The sequence below is a fragment of the Meles meles genome, chromosome 15, assembly GCF_922984935.1.
Source record: "Meles meles chromosome 15, mMelMel3.1 paternal haplotype, whole genome shotgun sequence".
NCBI classification, from domain to species: domain Eukaryota; kingdom Metazoa; phylum Chordata; class Mammalia; order Carnivora; family Mustelidae; genus Meles; species Meles meles.
Window position 1 is genome coordinate 6,086,144 of NC_060080.1, and position 25,245 is coordinate 6,111,388.

Genomic DNA, 25,245 nt, shown 5'->3' on the forward strand with positions numbered 1-25,245 from the left:
AGAAAATGAACCCGACTTTCCCAGTGAAAGGTACTCTTATTTTCAATTATCGTAACTATCTGGTTATTTTTGATAATATATGAACTGTTATCTTCAAAACAAGGATTTATCATTCAATTGGATAATAGCTCCAAAACTCTCTTTTGTCTTTTAAGTGATTAATTTGGAGTATTAGCTATTAATCAGACATTTTTAGGCAGACCTGACAAGGCAGAACCTCGTTACACAAGTCACCTGTGCAAATTTCTCTTTAATATATTCAGATGAACAGTGTCACCCAAAGTAACGCCTTTATTTACCAAGGGAGGTGTGTCAGTCTTGGTAACATCCCTACATTAATATAACCCCCCACCCCACATATAAAAACCCTGGCTTCATCCTACGAAGGGGGAACAAAAAAGCTTCCCTCACTTGCTCAAGGATGACTGAACCCTCCTCCATAACAGAGAGATCCAGCACACAATTAGAAATAAAGTGTAGAATTTGAATACCTCCAAAAGAGATTCTATAATTGACCGAATGGTATAAAGGAACTGAGTCGCCCCCTCTCCTGAGTGCAGGATTTGATGGAATGATGCTACGTCCTCAAGACTTTTCAGAAATCCAGCAGAACCAAGACATCCTATTACCTATCACCAAGTAACAGGCTTTCCTCCCTGTGAGAACTGAGAATATTCAAAAACCTTCGACCCCAACCCGAGCACAGTGTGCCAACAGGCTACTGCGTCTCTTCAGATAAAGAGAACCGCATCTCTGTTCAAAGGAAGAAGGATGAACACATAAACACCCCTGCCTTTGTTGGGGACCCTGTTGGCTCACATCACATTTTCTCAATCAATGTAGGGAGTTTCTTTTTCAGTGACTCATTCTCATAATCATCATGCTTAATGCTCAGACATAACCTACTGCAGGGGTAAAAAGCCAAAGGTTGGCCCTGGGTAGAGACAGACACACGGAGGTCCAGTCTACACTGTCTCCAAAGGCTATTATACGGGCTTTGCACAGTGACTGATACACAATAATTATGGAAGCATTAACTATTATAAGAATCAGATCACATAAAAAATCGATTTTAGAATTACGGTTTTCCCGCTGAATTTCAACTTCTGGCAGCACCATACCAAAAGGGCCCACACATCTTTATCCCCAAGCACCACGAGGCTTTCAAACGTGGTCCGCAGAGAGCATAAAAAAAATCTAAGAGTCCAGCTTCCTTCCTGCCACATTTTACTCCCTCTCCTGGGAGCATGGTATTGTTCTCAGTGAAGTTAAGATTTTCCCCATAGAGTTCCCGCTGAGCCACTACCCGCTGCTAATTAACTTCATGCGGACAAATTTTCGAGTGACTTGAGGCTTCTGCCTGCCAGATGGCATTTCTGAGCTCATCATTCCTTCCTAGTAGAGTTCGGGCAGTTTCTAATGTCATCCTTGTCTAGGAATCCATACTGGAGGAGTCTCGTTAGAGCTGGCGGGTAACAGGTGGGCGTGACCCTGTGCTGCCTGCTCCTCGGGGTCCTCCTGGATGGAGAGCAAGGCCAGGTCAGCCACATCTGCCTCTTCTTGCCCCAGCCCCACTCCAATCCGCAGGGCTGCGGCTCAGTGGGGAAGAACAAGGACGTAACGAGCCAGAAACACCCACAGAGCTGCAGGTCAGCCCATCAAGCATGCCACTCAAGGCCGATCGCAGGAATGAACGGCTGTTTGGAAACACCAAACTAAAAACATTAAAAAAAAACAAAAAACAAAAACTCAAAGACAAAAGGCACAAAATACTCATTCAGAACAGAAAAGGTAACCTCACCTGCCGAGAGCTTCTATCATCTATATGCTCAACCATGGGATTAAAAAGTAAGTAAAAGATCCCTGCCAAGGGGTGCATGTCCTGGGAAGAAGAAACGATGAATTACAGTGCACGGCGGCCAGGGAGGTGGCCCAGCTCTGACATGACATCGGCAGGAAAAACAGCAAAACACGCGTCACTAAGCAAGACCTCTGTAGCGTCTGAACGCCTCTTCTTCTAGCCAAACCCTGTGCACCAGCAAAAGTTTACCCAGGCGCCCCCAGCATGAAGCAGGTGGACACAGTCTCCTTGGCAGAGTCACTGGTTTAATCCAGTTTAGGCCCAAAAGGCCAAGTGACGTGGCCGAGGTCCCAAAGCTAAGGAAAATGCTGCAGAGTCTGGATTCAAACCCCAAGCATCCAGGACCGCAAACCTCTACTCATCCAGTCAAGCCCTAAGGCCACCAGGCGGAAGGCAGAGTCTGTACCCCATCTTCCCCCATGACCCAGCCTGTTGCGCAGGGTCACCATCAGTACAGGAAGCATCTGGGCAAAGGATGTGTCCGTATTTCTCAATTCCTAAAAACACACATCAGCATAATTTCTACTTAACACCAAATATCAGCACTCCGTGCCCAACTCTTTTATTCTACTGGCCGTAGAGCAAACGGCCGAACACACAGAGCCAGCACCTCACTCCTTTCCCAGCTGGTCGCTCCCTCCCTTACGCTCCCCCAGCCCTGACTACATCCCTCTTTGCTAACACTCAGCACTGTGGCTGGGGGTTCGACAGTCAGACAGAGCATGTCCTCGTCCCCATCGCTGAACCCCAGCGTCAGGTAACAACTGCTACACGACTGACTGTCTTAATATCGCCAACACGGCCACGCACTTCAGAGGCGAGGACCACATCTCCTTTATCTTTCCGTTTCTGGCAACACTGTGGCCCACAAGAATGTTCGTTCAGATTGGTGGGGAGGCAAGGCGATGGAACGGTAAGTTTAAAACTACTTTCCTACAGCCCGCACGCCCATTAGGTAGGCACGATTTTACTGTATACACCTAAAACTTCTACATTTTTTTTACTGAGGTCATCTGTTTTGTTGAAAATTATTTGCCAACTTATAATGAAAATATTTCAGCTTAACTTCTTTAGGCTAAGGGGATTTTCTACTTTCCATTTCAACCTTCCCACATCTCTGCTCTTTGTATTTAAATAATGGAAGTTCCTTTGTGCTGTGTTCTAGAAGTCTGAGAATTTTTAGAACTCAAAACGAGTTTTCCCGTAGAAGTCAGAAAACAAAAAGCTGACATGAAGGGCGCTTAGGTTCCCACGCCCGTCCGCACTCTGTGCCGTACATCGGAGATCAGCCACGCTGTGCTGCCTTCTGCAGGGAAAATGCCTTTCCGATCCCAGGAGGGAGCCCAAAACACCTGCTACTCCCCCTTCCTCTCCTACGTCTACACCCGTCCTCCCATTCCCATCCTCTCTGCTTCCCTCGCCCCTCCTCCAGCCCATTCCCCTGTCCCTGGGGACCGAGATCCAGGTAAAGCCCAGCACAGATGTTCAGGTTCAGGTTCAAGAACTCGGTCTGGGATTCTGCCACAGGTGGAAGAGCACACAGGGCTACTGTTACGGCAGCCCTGAGACGGAGTTAAGGGCTGTAAAGGAGATGACGAAGACCAGGGCCCCGAAGCAAAAGCTTCAGGAGATGGCCGGGAAAGGGGCTGCTGTCGGGCACGAGTCATAGTATCATTCATCCATTCGCTCATTCATTCATTCAACAGATGCTTCATGAGAACTCGTAAGAACCGTGCTATATTCAGAAAACACAAGAGACACAACGTGGCTGCTGTTTTGCCTCCCAAGGGACCTTGGGAAACATCTGGAAACGTTCATGGTTATCCCAGCTCGGAGGGAGTGGGCGCCGAGGCACCACGGACACCCAGTGGGCGGGGCCAGGAATGCCACTCTCCACCCTCCGGTGCCCAGGACAGCCCCCACGTCAAACAATGATCCAGCCCATGACGTCAGCAGTGCCGAGGCTGAGAAAGCCGGCTTTCCGTAACGTATGACAGCTCTTCTTGAGAACGTTATCACAACTTGGAGTAATGTTTAATGTGACAGAATTATATTTTGATCTAATTCTATTACAGGGAAGTACACATTGATATGGGAATAAAGAGGAACACTTACTTGTGCATGTTCTCCACTCCTATTATGATCATGATACAGTAGGAAATTCCACTCTGTACAAGAAAATGTAAGGCATACCTATAAAAAGCAAGAGCGCTGTTAGAAGAGAGGCACCCATTCACAGACATCACGATGAGACCATTGAGGCTACAAAGTGCTTACGTATCACACAGAACATGCCCAGATAAAAAGTAAGGAATCTAATTTCCACAGCCTAGAATTCTGTGAGCGCCTCAGAGGGAGTCCCCTACCACAAGCCCCAGAAGAGCCGGAAAAACGAAAGGAAGCCCCATAAAGGCACACTCAGTACCCTGGCATTCCCCGTCTCCTGGCTACACGAAAGTGCTGTGGGGTTATGCGGCTCAGGGATTACAGCTTTTTTCATAACTTGGGACACTATGAGGAAAAGGAGTAATAAATCTGGATTTCAGAAAACTCCTGAGAGAAGAACCCTAGTTACTTATTTTCCCAAATACCTAAAACTGTTTCTCACAAAGCAACAAAAAGTACCAAACAATAGCACTGACTGAAAGCCAGGTACACCCACATCGATTTATTCGGAAAGTACAATGGCTCAAGTCAAATGATCTTCTAATTCTTCGCTTGCGCTCACGCATCTATAAAACATTCTGGCTGCGGGCACACCGAATTTTCTAACATCCCAATGTGCAAATCCACCCTTAAATGAGAGAACTAATTTATCCCTTCATTTCATAAAATTCAGGCAAACATGATTAGGGTTTCTGGTTTTAAGCTCTATCCCTGAGACCATGCAAGCATGGGCACACAGACGTGAACTCACAATTCCCTTTCCCCTCTGATGGTGTGAATAATTTATGAAAAAAATTTCAAACCACTGTACACAATTTAAAATATAAACAAAGATCTTAACCTGTGATTAAAATTACTTTTTAAGCTAATCATTCTAGAATAACAGGCATCTTTAATGTGGGAAAGTTCCTTAATCTTTTGAATAAATTTTTCCATAGAAATATTATCAGTAAGAAGGAGGCTCCAAGGCAGGCCCACAGAAGAAACTTACTGAACCCAATGAACAGAGGATGTCAGTCAGTCTGTGTCTAACACACACATATCGCACATGAAAACAACGTTGGCTGGAATACTACTGTCACTAGGAAGTCATCGGAAAGCAGAAAAACACATACGAGTATAAATGGAAACAGAAGGAAGCTGAAGAACCAGGATTAAAACACACGCTTGTCTGAGGAACTCTCCCGTCCTACCTCTTGCCAGCACTGACGACTCACTAGCAGATCTAACGGGGAAATGAAGAAGACCACTGCATACTTTTAAGGGCTTTTTAAATTGAGAGTAGAACTCATTAAAGATATTGGTCTTCAAAATAGTTTTTTTGAGGACTTTTTTCCGTGGTCTCTGTCTGCAGAGCTTGCGGCGGGGAGGCGAAGACACACAATGACAACATAAATCCTACGCAACAAACACTAGAAGACAGACTGGACAAACAGAAAGTCTCCAATCCGGCGTGCCCACCGGACTCCAGGAACGACAGCGGATAAGCACGACTGCGGTCGTGACTGTCCAGGCTCAGAGTGAGCTGCCTCCAGCACTAAGCTCCTCTCTGCAGGGTGACACCTTTCAGCTCTTGCCATGATCCCTGAGCCCCTTCTGCAGACGTGGAAGGTGAAGCCAAAAGGCTTGGAGCGCCATGTCGCGAGTAGCGTAAGAGAGCTGGCTGCCCACGGCACCCAGAGCAGAGGACAGTTCTGACTCTGGAGTACAAGCTCCACTCCACTAGCCTTCTTGGTGATCGGGGGTAGTTAAATCAACAGCTCAAAGTATAAACAAATTCTCAGTTAAAACAAACTTGTGAATGATGGTTAAAAAAAAAACAAAAAAATTTCTCTTCCCAAAGAAAGAATATAAAACGTTTCTTCTTCAAGGAAAAAAAAAAAAACAGAGAACTCTATTTTTAAAAATCCTCGTTCTCACGTATGATTTGAAATACTAAGGATTATGTAAGGTCAGCTTCCTCGTGGCACTGTGTGTCAGGCATCCGAGAAGGTTTCTTGGCAAGAAAACACCTCCTCAGTACAGAGCCCTAAGGAAAGAGAGAATGCTCACCTTCGCAGTGCTCCTTTTTGCCCAACCCCAAAAGGCACTACTTACATTTCCATTTTCTGCTCTGTTTACACTGACCACAACATGAATGGTGTCCCTGGACTTGGCCACTCTGAACTACAAGCCTTCCCCAACCCCTGGCAACCTGAGTGGTCCAGTTCGGTAAATATCCAACTCTTTGATGTTGGCTCAGGCCTAGGAACTTAGGGTCCTGGGGTCAAGTCCCATCTCAGGCTCCCCGCTCAGCAGGCTGTCTGCCTGAGGATTCTCTCTCTCTCTCCCTCTTCCTCTGCTCCTTCCCCTGGTCACATGAGTGCGTACATTCTCGCTCTCTCAAATAAATAAATTTTTAAAAAAGATATTAAAAAAAACAAAAAAAAAGGGCACCTGGGTGGCTCAGTCGGCTAAGCGTCGGCCTTCAGCTCAGGTCATGATCCCGGGGTCTTGGGATCAAGTCCTACATTGTTGGGCTCCCTGCTCAGCGGAGAACCTGCTTTTCCCCCCTCCCTGTGCTCCTCCCCCCGCTTGCGTGCTCTCACGCTCTCTCAAATGAATTTAAAGAAAACAAAACTTTTAAATAAATAAATAAACAGGTAAAAAATAAAACGTATCTCCCAAATACTGGAGCATTTAGGGTTGAGATATGTAGACTGGGAAATGATTCTAATTAATTCAGAAAAATAAGTTGGGGAATAAATAAGAAAGGTGGAATTTTCAAAACTGCTGAAGCTGGGTAATGGGTATATTTGAAAAGTTTGAATTTTGAGAAGTTTCATAATAAAAAAAAAGCATATATATGTGTACACACACACACACACCCCGGCATGATTTATGAGAAACGTAAATAGAATCATCTGAGAAAACTAGAAAACTTTGATGCCACAAATCTGCTGTCACTACAGGGAAATGGAAAAGCCCACATGTGGGAACTGAGAGATCGGCTCCAAGCCTCAGGACAGTACTGCCCGCTGGCCGCGTCTATCAGAGGACTGGCCGCCCGCCAATAGGGCAGAGGCTGAATACATGATCCTTGATTGATTTTTTTCATTAGGTTCTAGGAAACATTTGCAATTGCCAGAGCCAAAAATTAGATTAAGAAATACCAGCCATAGTCAGGCCCTCAGAAGACTCAAAAAAATGTCCTCGCACAAACGCAGAGGCGTGACCAAGGTCCCGCAGACCCTATCCCCCACGACAGGAAGAACGGAAGCACAGGTCCGGCCAGTGTGTTCTCCCCGCTTGGGGAGTTTTCATCTCAAACAAGAGTCTTGGGAAGAGCAAACCCGCAAGGCCTTATCTGTGAGCGGGCTCACGGGACAGCCAGTGAGCAAGCGCAGAAGCTCCCACTCACAAAGGACAATTCGGAAGCGATCACAAAGAGGCCCTTCCCTGAGAGTCTCTGTGGCTTCGCCAAGATTGTGTGTTCTTCTGAACTGCTTCTGTCACCCAACCAGCCACCCGTAACACACAGGAAGGAGGGGGTTTCTGTACCGAAGGCTCGTCGGGAAGCCCTGCGGTTCGGAAGGGAGCTGACCGAAGGTGACACACACATCTAGAGGGTCATAAAGAAAAGCTTTCCATCATAAGGAATTTTTCCCCCACCAAACACAAACAAAAAACCTCTTTTTACTAATGGCAGAATCTAAAAAATGGTAATAGTTCTATCACTGAGCTGTACCAGACTCTTAAAAGCCACCTGTCTTGGCATAAAAGATGTCAAAGTTGGTGAAGAGAACCGGTCAGGACAGAAGGAAACGTCTTTATACCTTTTCCCTTCATCTGCACTATTTCATACATTACAAATAGCAAAGTGCCCTCTGAGCCCAAACTGAAGAGACAGAGCCCAATCTCCACACTTTTTTTTCTATTAAAAATAAAAATATAAAACTTTACATATAAAGATAAGAACAAAACCCACATCATGTATCTTTATACACACTCAACCACAAAGATGTCCAAAGGCTTCATTTCAATATAATCAAAACAATTACTTACCATCCAAAGCAAAAAAGTGCAAGATAAAGGCCCAAAAGGGTAGCAACGACATGTCTTATAAAAGAGCTAGTTTTGCTGGAACGTAGGTAAGTTCGAAACCAAACAGCCGCTAGCAAGGCAAAGAGTTGGCACACTACAAAGTTGACCTGGAAAGAAAAATTAAAATTCCATATTAGCCACACAGACTTGACTCTGTCATTTGATATCCCATTTAAATTCTCCGGAGAAAAACCCCGAAGCTATATAAAATCAAGATCTTCCAAGTTTACCAGAGAAACAGAAACAAAGGCGAAAACTGGGGCCCGGGCAGGGATGGCAGCTCCCCGTTCTGCGAGACGGCCGGGCGCACGCCGCCTGTGCTGCGGGGTCAGGGGGCGCCCAGCGTGGAAAGGCCTGGAGGGGCACCTGGAGGAACCTTAAGGTCACGGGGATGCAGACCTAGAAACCGCACAGGGCACCCTGCGGTTTAAGCGAAAGCAAAGACCGTGTCTTAATGACACAGGCCTTCCTCTACTAGAAAAGAACGGTTCTGAGTTTCTCCAAGCACTCCTGGGTGGGATCTGGTCAGGACCCCCGAGGCTCTGGGGAAAGGCGTCCTCCTCCATGCGGAGTTCACGGCCACTCCGCGGAGGGCATCAAAACACACAGCAGGTCTCGAACCACTGCTTAGGAACAGCAGGGACCAGCTGTCTCAGCGCCGGGGGCACTCCACTCGGGGACTGGTTCAGGAGGGGGCAGGATGAGTGACAACAACGGACAGCGCCTTCAGCAAGCAGTGAGGAAACACACTGACCCTCAAGTCCACCCATGCCAGCTCCCCACTCTCTCCGCAACTCACAGAGACACTGCGCTGACCTGGGGACCAGGGGCAGGCTGACGTCAGCACTGCCGCTCCTCTCGCCCGAACATTCTGCCCTCGCAAGGCAGCGCGTAAAAGGCTAAGACGAAGACTCTTTTCGGTATTTAAAGATGCAAGAAAAATCCCCATTTCTTTCTTATGAAATAGATTCTCACAGACTATTAACGAAAATGGGTCTTAAAATCTAAAGACGTGGAAAAAAATCCACTGGACATGAGGAACTTGCCAAAAACCATGAAACAACTAAACCCCTGTTTCAGGTGCTTCAGTGTGAACCAATCAGACCGTCTTCATGTAGACGATGTCTCCAGAGACATCTCTGCCTAGAAACAGCACAACTGTGTGCTTCTCTCTGCATTACCAGGAGAAAAACAGTTGAACATTGTTGTACTTGGTCTAAGAGACCATTGTTCTTCGAAACAGTCAGACTCAATACAAGCAAACCATCATTCCAACAGGTCTAAGGACTTCTTCCCTCCTAAAGGGTTCTAATAATATTTCTTAAGCAAAAAGCAAATACATTGGAAAAATGGATATTTTTGATATAAATACTGCTCACATCTGCAAAGCTTCTTACAGTGTGAAACCTTCCTTTCAAATATCCTTGAGTTCACCAAAAATGTATAGAGAGCATCGACTACGGGCAAAGCATTAGGAACCCAAAATGCACAAGTCCCACACCTGGCCTTGGGCAACTTTAGAATCTAATGAGAAGAGCAAACAGGTACACAAGGAACCTCTACTCAGGTACTAAACATCTTTTGAAAGGTTATATGAGAAAGTGTTTTTAAGAACACCTCATCAAAGGAGAGAACATAGAGGGATGAATGTCACAAGGCTGGTGACAGGATTTCCCAATCATAGCTGACATCCACAACCATCTAAGGAGTTTCTCCCTGCCTCCCTCCTTCTCTCTCTCCTCCCTTTGTCTTTTCTTTAGTGTCTAATACATTGAATAAGGTGTGGCAATTATCACAGAAGCGTTCTTGGGCCACTGACATACAAAATGTTGTATCTTTGTAAATATCCATTTCAACACCATCATCTTACAGATAAAGAAAACGAGATCAGGTCTTAACTCCAGACACTGAATCAAAAATCTTCAGGGTAAACCTAAAAGTTGATATAAAAAACAAAAACAGAAAACAGCCCACAGGTTCTGATGATCCTCGAGGTGTAAAAACCAGTAGTGTTGGAAAGTTAGGTAAAGGGGCATTTTAAACAAATGACAAAAACCCAACACACACAAAAATAACATGAAGGAACAGGCATTTCTGCAAAGAAGACATCCAGATGGCGAATAAATGCATGAAAAAGTGCTCAACACCACCAGCATCAGGGAAATACAAATCAAATCCATAATGAGATACCACCTCACACCAGTCAGAACGGCTTAAATTAACAAGTCAGGAAACGACAGATGTTGGCGAGGATGCGGAGAAAGGGGAACCCTCCTACATTGTTGGTGGGAATGCAAGCTGGTGCAACCACTCTGGAAAACAGCATGGAGGTTCCTCAAAATGTTGAAAATAGAGCTACCCTACAATCCAGCAATCGCACTACTGGGTATTTACCCTAAAAATACAAATATAACGATCTGAAAGGGCACAGGCACCTGAATATTTATAGCAGCAATGTCCACAATAGCCAAACTATGGAAAGAAGCAAGATGGCCATCAACAGATGAATGGATAAAGATGTGGTATATATATACAATGGAATATTATGCAGTCATCAAAAGAAATGAAATCTTGCCCTTCGCAAAGACGTGGATAGAACTAAAGGGTATTATACTAAGTGAAATAAGTCAATCAGAGAAAGATAATTATCATATGATCTCACTGATATGAGGAATTTGAGAGGCAGGGGTGGGAGGGGTCATGGGGATTAGGGAAGGAAAAAATGAAACAAGATGGGATCGGGAGGGAGACAAACCATAAGAGACTCTTAATCTCACAAAACAAACTGAGGGTTGCCGGGGGGGGGGGGGGGGGCGGGATAGGGTGGTGGGGTTATGGACATGGGGGAGGTATGTGCTATGGTGAGTGCTGCAAAGTGTGTAAACCTGGTGATTCACAGACCTGTACCCCTGGGGCAAATAATACATTATATGTTAGTTAAAAAAACAATATGAAGGAACCACTGAGAAATGAACATGCAAATGAGCACAACATGGAATCCTGGGAGGGGGGTCAGGATGGAGGGCTGGAAAGTGAGGGCTCTGCGTGTCACGCTGGGGGGTTTACAGCTGAGCCCGTAAGAACTGAAAACCCACTGGAGATTTTTTAAATGAAAAAGTGATGTGGTCCATCCTCTCCTTCTGCAAAGGCAGGAACAGAACAAGGACAGGCGGCTGCTATACCAGCCTCCCTGAGAAAGGGGCCCGCAGTTGCAGGGACACAGAGAGGAGAGAACCAACTCACAGGCCGGAGAACTGTCAGGTCTGGTCACTAGACCAGGGGACGAGTGAATGTGAAAGCCAACTGGTTTTTAATAAATGATAACATGGTAAAAAAGGGGAATATTCAGAGCAGAAAGTCACCTTTTATAAATAAGGAAACTATGTCTTAATGCTTAGGTGACCTGTCTAAAATAAAAGAGCTTAAGAATAATTAATAAATTATCCACTGTTCGGCCAGGACAACTATACAGGAGATACAAAGATGCACAAAACGTGTTCCTGCTCTAAAAGAACCAAAAGAGTGAGACATGGACACAGAACCAGAGGACAATTTAAGCACCAAGGCTCAGACACAGGGGAAGCTGACGGAGGTACAATCCATGCCCCAGACCTGGGGAAGCAGCCCCAAGGCATAGCCCGCATTTGAGCTTGTGACTAGGCTGGGGAGGATAAGGAATTGGACAGTCGGGACAATGGTGGGAACTCTAGGAGGCAGACGTAGCACCATTCATATCCAGAAAAGAAGCTATAGGATGCCTAGATGCGTAAGTCCACACAACTACCTTAAAACTAGAATATGTACATACCCAGATGTTCAAGCAACTGTTCTGAAAGGCCTTCAGGGTAAAACTTGGCCAAGCTGAAACCATACCTCAGTCAGTCTTTCATGGGGGGCAGGGTTGGGTAGGGCAGTGATTTCAAGAGGGAGAGAGAGCAAGAAAGAAGGCACACACCTATGATGTCTAGAGATACGTCACCTCCTGGGTGCTTGACTCTGGTTATCTCATTTAATCCCCAAAACAAGGTGCCATTTCCCCATCTTACTCAACCAACTCCAGGGCAATTATAGTAACAGGTGGCCCCCCACTCTCAAATCCAAATCCGACTGGTTCTAGGCTGTTCCATGGCTGCCTCTCTACTTCCAGAGAATGTCTGAAGGTCAACTGATTGCTGCAGACAAGTCTTTTAGAAACAATGCTATCTGCAAAACACTGCCATCCTGTTTAACAAAAACACGGATAACTGGCCATGTCCACCCCGCTGCTAATAACGACAATAAAAAAGATTTGTGGAATTCATGTCCATTTGTTTTGACGCATGACAGGTCACCCCTTTCTACAAGGTTTCTTTCAGGTGGAAAAAATTTAGACTAAGAAGGCTTACTGTTCTTTTTGAAAGCTGTTTTGTTGAAAATATACACGCATGACCTGATGTGCCTTCAAAGAAACCGCTCCCAGTAATTCGGGAGGGGGTGAGGTGGGAGGGCAGGCAGGCACAGGAAGGGAGAGAGAAGGAAGACTAGGAAACCTTCGCTAAGACTTACTGGTAACACACCTCATTTTATACAAAAGAAGGCTTTTTATGAAAAGCTGCACAAAACAGTCCTTATAAAGGCAACAGCTGCAGACCTTTCAGAGGACGCTCTTGAAGGAGCGTGTATTGCGTGAGCCGGTGTGGGAAGTGTTCTCTCCAACACCAGATGACGCCGCTTGAGCTCACACTAAGTTCCCGTGCACGCCTCTGGTTAAAAGCCTGCTACGCGGTAATCCATGACGCTGCAGTGTAACAGCAACAAGATTAATTTTTAATGACACTCAAAGAAATACTTAAGATCCCAAAATAAATTTATAAGCTCACTTAGGGAAAGAAGGGTCCAAGACAGTGACCTAGGACATTCCTGAATCCACCTCTTCCCGAGAACGCACCACAGCAGCTCCGAATCCACAGCGCGCTGGGAGCCTGCGGGAGGGGCTGGAAGGTCACTGTCACTGGAGAGAACGTTTCACAACACGCCCATATACCAAATCATTATGTTGCAGCCCTTAGATTCACACCATCACACACGTCACTGAGATCGCAATAAAACCAGGGATAAAAGTATTTGGGTAGTTTACAAGCTAGTTCAAAGATACAGACCTTTTGAAAGAAAAGACTGGTAGATCTTACCATATAAAGATTTTTAAAACATGTATGGCAAAACGCAAAAAAAAAAAAAAAAAAAAGTCAAAAGACAAATGAAAAGAGGGAAAATACAGAAGAGATGATCGAAAAAAAGTCATTTACTTAATATACAAAGAACTTTTACATATCCACAGGAAAACTGAACTACTCAACAGAAAATTAAGCAAAAAGCACGAACATTTACAAATGTCGGTGTCCAGTAAAGATCTGGAAACCTCTCTCTCCATCCCCAGCAAAGCTGTGCCATTAAGGTCGTCAGGGCGGCTAAGTGCGGCCGCGGGACCGGGGAGCGGGCGCCCCTCACCGCCGGGACCCTGTCACTCGGAGTGGCTCTCTCAAGGAAGTTTGACAACGGTCCTCAAAACTTAGTGTACTTCTTCTGACTCAGAAGTTCAACGTCTAGGGCATGATCCCGGATAAAGAGGCACAAACCCGCACAGGTGGAACCCACACGAGGGTGCAGTTCCCACGTCTAGGAAAGACGCCTGTCCCAGCAGCAGGAAGAAAGCTGGTCAATCAATGTGACTGGGGGAAAGGACTCTTCGGCAAAGACGAAGTCGTACCCCATTTCGCCAGCTCTGCCGCTGGCACCTGCCTGCACTTTTCCTGTGGGCCGGGGTGGCCGTGCCCCTCGCAGGTGTCCAGCGGACCGACGGGCGCGTGCCCTAGAAGTCCATCACCAGGCATCGCCCGGCCCCGCTTCCCCAGGCTGTGCCCCGCGAGTGGCTGTGGCAGGGAAAGGAGGCGCGCCCGTGTCGAGGACCTGGAGCCTGGCTTCGCAGACCTCATCCACAGGACGCGGACCGCAGGCGGCTGGCTCTCCCACCTTCTTCCAGACCCTTCTGGCTTTCTTTCTTTATTTTTAAGATTTTATTTATTTGACAGACAGAGATCACAAGGAGGCAGAGAGGCAGGTGGGGAAAGCGGGGAGCAGGCCCCCTACCAAGCAGAGAGCCCAATGCGGGACTCGATCCCAGGACCCTGAGATCATGACCTGAGCCGAAGGCAGAGGCTTAACCCACTGAGCCACCCAGGTGCCCCAGATACGTCCCCCAGGTCGAGCTCTGCAAACTGCTCCTCGGGGACCCAAACTAACACAACGATTCTGAGCCCTTTACAGTTACCCATTAAGCCCCACGCAAACCCTCTCGATGCGCTCTGCTCTGTTTCAGAGACGAAGAAACCAAGAAAGCAACGTACTGCCTCCTACGCTTAAAAACAAATTCCAGAAGAATTAACAGCCCACCACAACCATGGCGGTCACTCGCGCTGTTCACCTACAGCGGCTGGCCCTCTCCTGGGCAGAGGCAGGCACCAACGTCCCGGATCCCTGTCACAACGAGCCGCGGGCAGCGAGCTGTGAGCAGAGTGATGCGTGTCATGGCGTAATTACCACAATCAGAACCTTCAGAGCTGTCTTCCCATCCGCAGTGCTCCAGAAACGAGGAGCAGTGCTCCAGAAACGAGGAGCAATGCCCCCCTGCCAGCTCGTAATTAGACAAGTAGCAAGACAGACCTTTGTTGTCCTATGCCTGTGACATTTACAGATACTCTGTTCCCACCCAGGATCTAGTTTACCCTGATTTGCTAGGATAACTAGAATTAGGTACCTAGAATTAGGCCCTAGACACAGATGTTAAGAGATTACATAAGCTTATTGAGTAATACCAATAACATAATAAATAATATCAATTTTACATAATAAACAGATTTGCTACACAAAAGTTAAAGACCTCCACACAACAAAAGAATGGTAAATTAATGTTACAAGTAACCGTCTGGAACAAAAAAATGCATACATGAGACACATGACAAAGGGTTTTAATATTCAAAATGTAGAAACAACTAAAAGTCAATAGGAAAAGACATAATTAAAAAAAAGAAAGGAGCGCCTGGGTGGTTCAGTGGGTTAAGCATCGGCCTCTGGCTCGGGTCTTGATCCCAGGGTCCTGGCATCGAGCCCCACACTTCTCTCTCTGCCCCTCCTCCCACTCATTCTCTCAATCTCTCTCTCTCTCTAATAAATAAATAAAATCTTTAAAAATTAAAAAACAAAATGTGGTTAAAAGAACGCATACGTCTGTATGTTCTGATGTGGAAGATCACCAAGACAGTCTAGGAAGTGAAAAGCACAAGCTGCAGAACAGAAGAAAAAGCCGAACTACGTATACTTTCCTTCACTATATACGTACTTGCTGTCCTAATTACGGACCTGCTGTGCACCCTCAATGTGCCAGACGTTAGCATGGTCTCCACGTGACCTACTCATGCGTGCCGCACGTCCCTAGTTGTCGGGGCTCAACAAACAGCAGGTGAGCTTGACACGCCCCCTTCCTATAACCCTCAGGACCGTCCTGGGGACGCAGGTCGTGCCGCTCACCACACACCGCTCTGCTTCCCTGAGCACGAGCACAGAACCAGGCATCAAAGAGTCAGACTGGTCACCCGTAAGAAGGAGGTCATGGAGAAGTGGAGGCCTTGAAGTACCCCAGTATTTCCGGTGCCGGAGGTACAGTGAAGCCCCCTGTGCAAACCCCTCCTTCTGGTTCTGTTCCCCCACATGGAAGAACTATCAGCCTTAAGATTTATACTCTCAAGAGTATTTTCATATTTTTACCACCTCTGTAATTTGCAAAGTATTGTGTTGCTTTGTTTAAACTTTTTAAGATTTATTTATTGGAGAGAAAGAGAGGAGAGAGAGAGAGCACAAGCAGAGGGAGATGGAGAAGGAGAGAAAGAGACTCCCTGCTTAGCATGGAGCCCCATGCGGGACCCGATCCCAGGACCCTGAGATCATGCCTGAACCAAAGACAGATACTGAAGTGACTTAGTCACCCAGGTGCCCCCGGAATGTTTTGAATGTTAAGAAACGGTAAAAGACTCAAAGATCTGCATCTCTCTCCCACTTCAGATTACATTACCGACATTCTAGCTCCACGGCCCCACGTTCTTGATGGTAGTTGCTACTGTCAGACCTGTAATTTCTGCCAAGCAAACAGATGTAAAACGTACATCTCTTTTTTCCTGGTGGCTTTCCACTGATTACTGGTAATCAGTAAAAATGAAATAGCATTTTTCATGTTTACTGGATAGTCAGTATCCTCTCTATATCCTTTGTTCACGTCTCGGGTTGCTTTCTCAGTGACTTCTTTAAAAAGAATTGTTTATATATTTGAAACTGATCTTTGCAAATAACTTCTCTCGGCCTATGGCTTTGCCTTTTATCTTTGTTTATGGTGTTTTCCTCAATAGAAATGTTCTTTATGACTTGTGTGCCCTTCGGTTTTGTTTCTTGTTTCGATTATGGCTGACACACAGCGCTATGCGAGGTTCGGGGATACGACACGGACTCTCTGAGCTTGAAGACTACGCTATGTCACCACAAGTATCGCGGCCGTCTGTCCCCATCGCTGCTGTGACAAGTTCACCATTGTACTCCTGACGCTGGGCCTTTTATTCCTGTGACTTACTCACTCCACCGCTCGAAGCCTGGAGCTCCCACTCCCCTTTGCCTGCTGTGCCCTCTTCTCCCCCATCTCTAGCCTGTTTTCTGCACTACACATACTGTATTTATTTCATGAACACATGGACCCATAGCCATCTATTTGGGGAGTTAGTTTAAAAACAACAACAACAGAAAAAAAGCTCAAGTGTGATCATATCACTGAATGAGATCAAACCCAGATTTCCAAATTTTCTACTTCAGGCATTAAAACATTTATCTGTGTCTGCTTTGTACTTAAACCAAGAATCTTCCTGCTCCCAGCACTAACATTTTCTGATTTGGTATAATAAATGTGACCATGCTTAACACAGCCTAAGTTATCCTCACAATACTCGTGTGACGTAAGTGTTATCTCTGCTTTAAAGGGCACAGCAAGCATGGAAGGTGTGGGATCCAGGCCTGTGACTCTGTCTTCAGCTTTTTCTTTTAGTTCCAGAGTTCAACCTCATCCTACCATTTTCTCATTTTTACCAAGGGTATCTACACTTCAACCAATGTGTGGCTAAGAAAATGTTAGGCTTCATAAACAATGAATCTTGGAACACTGAAAAATTTTTTAAAAATTAAAAAAAAAAAGAAAAGAAAATGTTACGCTTCAAATTTCCTCCTTCTCCTGGAACACGAGGAAGGGATCTGGGAGGTGTTCAAAATGCGTATCAATTTCTACACTCGTCACTGTGCATTCTCCTCAACAGATCTGGGCTGTCAGATGGGAGATCACCAGCCACATGTGACAATGAGCACTTTCGTGTGGCTACTCAAAATCGAGATATCAAATTCACACCAGACTTCAATCACATAGCACGAAAAAGAATGTAAAATTACCTCATTAATAATTTTTATACTGAGGGGCGCCTGGGTGGCTCAGTGGGTTAAAGCCTCTGCCTTCGGCTTGGGTCATGATCCCAGGGTCCTGGGATCGAGCCCCACATCAGGCTCTCCGCTCAGTGGGGAGCCTGCTTCCCCCTCTCTGCCTACGTGTGGTCTCTCTGTCAAATAAATAAAATCTTTAAAAAAATAATCGTAATTTTTATACTGATTCCATATTGAAATATTTTGAATATACTAAGTTATATAAAATATTTTGAGTATTAATTTCACCTGTTCCTGTTTACTTTTTTAATGTGTCTACTAGAAAGCTTGAAGCTATATATATGGTTAATACTTGTGGCTCCCGCTGCGTTTTTACCGGACAGCCCCCGGTGAATGTGACAGACTGCTTTCACTTCAACTCCACACGGTTACCACAGGGCGCCCCACCAGTCTCCGGTGCAGCATACAGTGAGACAACAAGTCCACTCTCTGCGACACGTGCGCCGCGAATCCCAGCACCTGTCTCACCCACGCCCTTCCAGCCCCGCTTCTGGTGCCTCTCAACTCGCTCTCTGTAGTCAAGGCGCTGTTTTTTGGTGTCTTCTTGGCCCACCTGTTCTGTTTCTTCAATTCCACATCGGAGTGAAACCATATGGTATTTGTCTTTCTCCGACTGACTTATTTCACTCAGGATTATACCCTCTAGCTCCACCCATGTTGTTGCAAACGGCAAGATGTCATTCCTCCTTGTGGTTGAGTAACATCCCGTCGTGTATCTGCACCACGTCATCTTTATCCGTGCGTCAGCCCATGCACACTTGGGCTGCTCCCACAGGCTGAAATAGTGCAGCGATGAACACAGGAGTGCACGATCTTTTCGAATGCATATTCTTGTATCCTTTGGGTAAATATCCCGCGGTGTGATCAACGGGGTCATGGTACAGTTCTATTTTTAACTATTGAGGAACCTCCATCCTCTTTTCCAGAGCGGCTGCACCGGCCTGCATTCCCACCAACAGTGGAGGAGGGGTCCCCCTTCTCCACACCCTTGCCAACGTTTGTGGTTTCTGACATGCTTTATAGGAAAAGCTTAAAAATGTTCCCCCTCCGATGAAAAAATGTGTACTTAAATTGCCACACATGCCCAACAACATTCTGTCAATTAACACGACATTGGAACTAAGCAACGATTGACTTTAGAGTTAATACAGAATTAAAAAAAAGAAAACAAAAAACTTTAGAGGAAAAAGCTCCAAATCTTGAGGCAACTCAAGAGGATTATGATCCTCAACATATCAACAAAAGTGGCCCAAAATATCAATGCTACCTCCATATGTCGGATCAAGGGAATACAGAATCTGTTTTGACGCTACTTTCCTCTGGCACTAATGGCTTGTAGATAGCACATTTACATTCTCAGCCAGTGTCTCGCAAGGTAAACAGCCAGGCTTTGGGAGACCCCACACTTCTGGGGTAGGGAGTGAGGCACGCAGGCTGTAGCCAAGGAGAAAAGGGGTCTCGAGGCCCCGCAGACAGAACCATCAGCTATCAAGGGCGCGGTGCTCCAGTCTACCCGTGCAAGTCCCGCTGTGTAAGCGGGACCCAGACAGCGAGTTAGATTCTTGGAAAAAAAAAAAAAAAAAAAAAGAAAGAAAGAAAGAAATGATTCTTGGATACTTGCCCCGAAGTTTTATTCCCCAAGCCTAAACCAGGATCTGATTTTTTTTTTTTTTAATTCCGCAGGCAAAACTTGTGTGCAGCTATGTTTGGGAAACGTGTCCTCATCAACCAACCTCAAATCCAAGTAGATATGATGGGCCCCAAAGGCAAGGCATAGAAACACTTTTTAAATCTTTAGGAAATACTATAAATTAAATCCATAAAAAATACCATTAAATCCCCACCAGATTTGCCAAGATTTCCAGTCTGACAACTGCAAGCACAGACTACGGTGTGGACAATGGGCCCTCACGCGACGCTGACGCACAGGCTCTGGAAAACGAGTACATTCTCTTACAGGCCTGGAAACATTCACACCCTATGACTCAGCCACTTCATTACCGAGAGGTGTATTACGGAGACGAGAAGACTGTACAAGAATATTCGAAACAGTGTGGTTCACAATAGCCAAATGCTACAAAAAACCCAACGCCCATTAACAGTAAAATGGCTGGGGATTCTGGGTGGCTCAGTCAGCGGAGTGTCTGATTCTTGATTTCGGCTCAGGTCATGACCTCGGGGTCATGGGATCCAGCCTCGAGTGGGCTCCGTGCTGGTGATGGGCATGGAGCCTGCTTCAGATTCTTTTCCCTCCTTCCCCCCAACTCTCTCTCTCTCAAAACAAACAAACAAACAAACAGTAAAATGGCTAAATTGTGGTATATTTATACAATAGGAAACCACACAGAACAATGAAAAGGAAAGAATTATAGATTTTTTTCACAACATATGGACTAAATTCAACACGGGATGCTGTACAAAAGAAACTACATATTTCTTGAATTCATTCCGAGGACTACAAACAACATAAAAACATATACGCATAAAAAGTTCCAAAAAACAAACGACAACCCACACTGCTTGGGGACGCCTCCATGAGTCCCAAAGCCAGATTATCCCGGACGCCACCGAAGTGATGACTGCGGAGGAAGGGATGGGTTACAATGAAGAACATCCGGGCGGTAATAGTCTATTTCTTCCCTCCCCTCCCCTCCCCCGCCTCCTTCCCCTTCCCCTGGGCCCGTGGTTACAGAGATACTGACTGTTTAATTGTTAAACTTTATGTATTAGCTACGGTCACATTAGATGCTGTAATAAACAGACACACAAAAACATGTAATGGCCCCAACAAAACAGGTTCATGTAACAGCCCGAAGTGGATATTCCTGGTCACTGGGCAGCCTCCCTCGGCGGCTGATTCAGGGGTCCCCGCCCCCTTTGTTCTGGGGTGCCATCACCCAGAACCTCATCATTCTTCATCCAGCCATGGGAAGGGAGACATGAGAGCATGGGAAAGGCCCACTTGTTCCTAAAGAGCCCCAGCCTGAAAACGGGCCACAGGTCACTGCAGGCAGAGCTGCCCCCAGAGCCCCAGCACCCCGTGAGCCCACGGGGGTCCCTGTGCTTGGGCTGCGAGCCAGGATGGGGAGAACACGGACTCCAGCCCAAGAGCTCAGTGGCCGGGGCCACACTTCCACTCTGCTGCATACGCTGTCCTACACGGGTGTCGCAGCTCACAATTAGAAAGGGAATTGAGGAACCATCGCTCCATCTGTCCAAGTCATCATGGGTGCACCCCAAGGAAGAAATCCAAAATGTTCCACACACGCAATTAAATTAGGAAGGCAAGGCATGAAATTGACAGTATTAAGCTGTTATGTGTCTATCTATACATTATGTTTACTAAGCATGTTGAAACCCACAAAAGTCTTACAATTACAAGTGTCCTAAAAGTCGGGCCAGCCCAGCCCCTCAGTCCACAGCGTGTTTCCCTCAGAAACGGCCTGGATATGGTCGGTCATCCATCTCCTGACTTCCAGAGACAGGACGCTCACTACTTTGCAAGCCAATTTGTTCCATTGTTGGAAACCACTAAATTTCCCAAAGTTCTTCCCCACAGAGACCTAAACTCTTCCTCTGAGAGCCCTCCTTGTATCTGCTGGCCTGTCCCCACCCAGGTCAAGTCAAGGGACCCTCTGTGGTCCCACAGGACCTACACACACTCCGTGGTGTGCCCCCGTGCGCCCTCCTGCGTGTGCATCTCCACACTCCTCAGGTGGGGCACAGATTCTGCTACACAGTAAACAAACTTCTGTTTTTTAAGGAACTGACCTATTTTTGTGTCTTCTAAAAAGAGCCTAATTAGCTTTCCACAAGGATAACCCCTTTGAAGATGCACAAACTCCTTTCCACAGTTAAGTCACAGAAATGTAACAAATGCTCTTTGGAGAACAGCATTTGGACTTTCTACCAATTCATTTATGCACTACTTAAATAAAGAAAACCAGGTATTTCTCTGCTTTTGATGTAACAATTTTTAAATCCTACAATACCAATATATAGCTTCCTTAAAGTCACAGTCTGATGCTTCGTTTAACTACATTTTAGAAGACAAAATACTGCTTAGGATTTTAACACTTGCTCTGACACCCACCAGAAATGTTAAAAGTCATTAAAAAGAATTCCAAATAAAAAGTTCTAAGGAAATATAAGTGGGAAAAAAAGACCAAAGATACATAAAATTTAGCTTAGTTCAATATTTTCTTTGGAGAACAGGTTAAGAACAGAGTTCAACGCTCATTTCAAATGCATCCACTTGGAGGGAGTGGGGAGACAGAACTTTCCATGCACTCTCAACACTAATGGTTTTTAAATGTTCAAATTAAAGTTAAGAATTATATAGTACCCCAGCAGTACTAACATACACATCTCAAAACCAACTTTAATAGCCTCCTGTTTTCTTTATAAAACTTAGCTAATAATCCTATTAGTCCTAAGTATTAATACCATTCCTGCTCACAAATTATTGTTCTCAGACTGTTTTCCAAATTGTTAACTGAAATAGTCTATCAGAAAATGGAAAAACAAAACTTGATGGTTTTGGTGCAACAAGTGAACACAAGGTCCACTGTCACCGAACAGAATGTATCATGACGACACAAATAAATTAAGAGGAGAGAACAGTTCAGTATAGACTAAGGAGCAAAGCATTACACTAACTTAAAATACCTAAATTTTTTTAATGATTGGGGGATCATGAACGATAAAAGTAACTGGCCAACAAAAGCTTTCTGCTTGAGGTTTAAATGTCTCTCTGAATACATCACTATAATTCCCATTCGTAGTATGGTTGGTTTTAATTCTTTGGGTGTTCTGAAAAGCTAAGCAGAGCATCAGAACCAAAACAGAACAAGGGTAGGAAGATGATAAGGCAAAACAGAACGAAGCAGCATAACACGTTTCAGAGTCTGACTGCTGCTGACTTGTTCAGCATCTCTTACCTTCGGCTTAGAAACCAACGTCTTCAAACAGACGAAAAACCAGCTAGAAGAGCTAATGGAAGGTACCAGATACAACAACCCAGATACAACAGATACAACAGCAACCAGAAATATTAAGTAACTAAAAATAATCTTAAGAAGAAATGGACAATATCTACATGAAACAAATGTTAAAATGCTCCGTACAGGAAGACATCCAAAAACTACTTGCCTAGAAGGGGCGGCCATTCTTGGGTAGGAAGTCATCAAAACTGTGTCATCAACACTGTTCACTGCTCCCATCAATCACTACATTTAAGTCCAGCACCATAAAACATCAAGAGACTTTTTCAAAAAGAAAAAGTTGATCTTAAAATATAGAAATATACAAATGAAACAGCCAGGAAATTTGCAATGAGAGGAGACTTCCCCTATCAGAAAGTGAAGCAAATTTAAAAACTACAATGAGGACTGGATGAAGAGAAAGATGAATAAAACAGACCCGGAAGTCCAGAGATAGATTCAAACACATCACGGGCATGTAGAATGTAATAAAGGCAACATTTCATAATGTTCTGGGCCAAAACCAATAAAAAAAAAATTAGAAGCAATTCCATTACATAAATATAAAAATTTTATATTTTTATATATAAAATATATATATATAGCTTATATGTATATATATATAGTTATATAGTTTATATAGTTGCCAAACACTATAAGCAAAGTAAAAAGATAAACCTGAAAGGAATACTTAGAAATCACACCATAAAAACCTACTTTCCTCAATATATATAAAGCTCCTACAAATCAATAATAAAAAAAGTAACAGGGGGTGCCTGGCTGCCTCAGTCAGTGGAGCCTGCAACTCTTGATCTTGGAGTTGTAAGTTCAAGTCCCACATTAGGTGTAGAGATTACTTAGAAATAAAATCTCTAAAAAAAAAAAAAAATAAAATAATAGAAAAATGGGCAGATACGTACATGGTCAGTTCTCATTCACATGAAAAAATGCCCAAACTTTATAATAAGAGAAATGGAAATTAAAAATCAGAATAAAGTAACATTTCACTTATTCAACTGAGTAAAATAAACTTCAAAAGCACTCTGTATTGTCAAGTGCGTAAGGAAACAGGGACTTGAAAACACGGCTGGTGGTAATGTATACTAACAAAATGCCGATGGAGAACAATTTGGCACGGTGGGGGAGGATGCATTTAGTATTATGTATGTGCACTGCAGATTCTCTAACAGGAAAATTGGAAAAGACAGAGACTGAAGTATGGTATATTAAGTCAATGAAATGCTAAACAGCCATCAAAAAGAATGAGGCAACCCCATAAGTACCAAGATGAAATGATTTAGATTTCCTAGAACAGAAGACCTTTCTCCTTGTCAAGAAAACACTGATTTGGTTCAGTTACCAGGCAGCCGCTTGCCTCAAGAAAAGCTAGACCCGTCCCTAGTGCCAGGGGATGAACCGTGACCGGTCTCAGAAGTCACTGCCAACAGCTATTTCAGGACACGGACGTGTGCTGCAGCTCTGGTCCACGAGACACGAAGCCGGGGACTGTCGGCAGTCTTCGTCACACGTAAAAATGGACACAACAAAGATATGCGGGTTTTGCCCATGGACTCAGCCAGTTACGTGAGACCCATGGACTGGGAAAGGTGCCTGGGATTTAGATGAGGCACTGCGTAAGAGAAATAAATAGGGAAGCAGAAGAAAAAGAACAAAGAAGCAGGCCTTGAAGACCTCAGGAAGCTCCCGGACGCATGCTATCTCTGGGTCTCCACAAGGTCACCGACATGCCCGTGGGGATATCCCTGGAGGGATGCCCCAGGAACTGGTAATGGTGGTTGCCCTTCAGGGCAGAGGATGGGGTAAAGAGAGACTTTCCATCATATATCCCATCTACTTTTTTATTTTGCACCACAGTCATTTACTATCTACCCCCAAATAATTTTTTTTTTTTAAATGACACATGCTTGTGGGATGCCTGGGTGGCATGGTCGGCTGAGCATCTGACTCTTGGTTTCAGCTCAGTTCACGGTCTCAGGGTCATGAGATCGAGCCCCACGTCCGGCTCCATGCTCAGCACAGAGTCTGCTGGAGATTCTCTCTCCCTCTCCCACTCATGCACGGTCTCTCTCTCTCTCAAATAAGTAAATATTTTTTTAAAAAGTGATTCATGCTTGTTTTCAAATTTCCAAACAAAAATTGAGCACCAAAATTTAGGATCACAATTCTCTCATCTCCCTACACCGCCTCTGCATTGTTAGATTCATCCCACTAAATGTCAAGCGGTGGCAGCCAGGTCCTAAAGGATGTAAGCATCTCGAACCTGGTTAGGTCCCTGGCGTAGACGAGCTCTTCAACGAGCATCGAGGAAACGGAACTTCACTCCTGTCAGAGCCAACTTTGGTAACACGAAACTCCTAACTTGAGAATGACGACCTGCCATAATCGGTAAAAATAATTCAAACCAAAACACTGGGAAACTGGTTTTTATAAACCATCATAAAAATCTATAGATTACCCAGTAAGAATAACATTCTTCGCAAAATTCAAACTGGACACAAAAACTGAATTCTTCACTGTATCCTCTTCTATCTCCTCATTTCCCCCAAACCTGCCCCTTCCCTCTCAGGACCT

The 25,245-nt window shown here is 45.0% G+C and overlaps 1 protein-coding gene across 2 annotated transcripts in view; it reads right to left on the minus strand.

Moving 5' to 3' along the window:
- The window catches only part of MBOAT2 (membrane bound O-acyltransferase domain containing 2), a 117,541-nt gene that overhangs the window by 57,608 nt on the left and 34,688 nt on the right, over positions 1–25,245 (minus strand). For both annotated transcript variants that reach the window (XM_045979622.1, XM_045979623.1), the window contains 2 exons: positions 8,072–8,217; positions 3,977–4,054 (listed from right to left, as the gene is read on the minus strand). In XM_045979622.1, the coding sequence (XP_045835578.1) occupies positions 3,977–4,054; positions 8,072–8,217 (224 nt within the window). The remainder of the gene's footprint in view (positions 1–3,976; positions 4,055–8,071; positions 8,218–25,245) is intronic.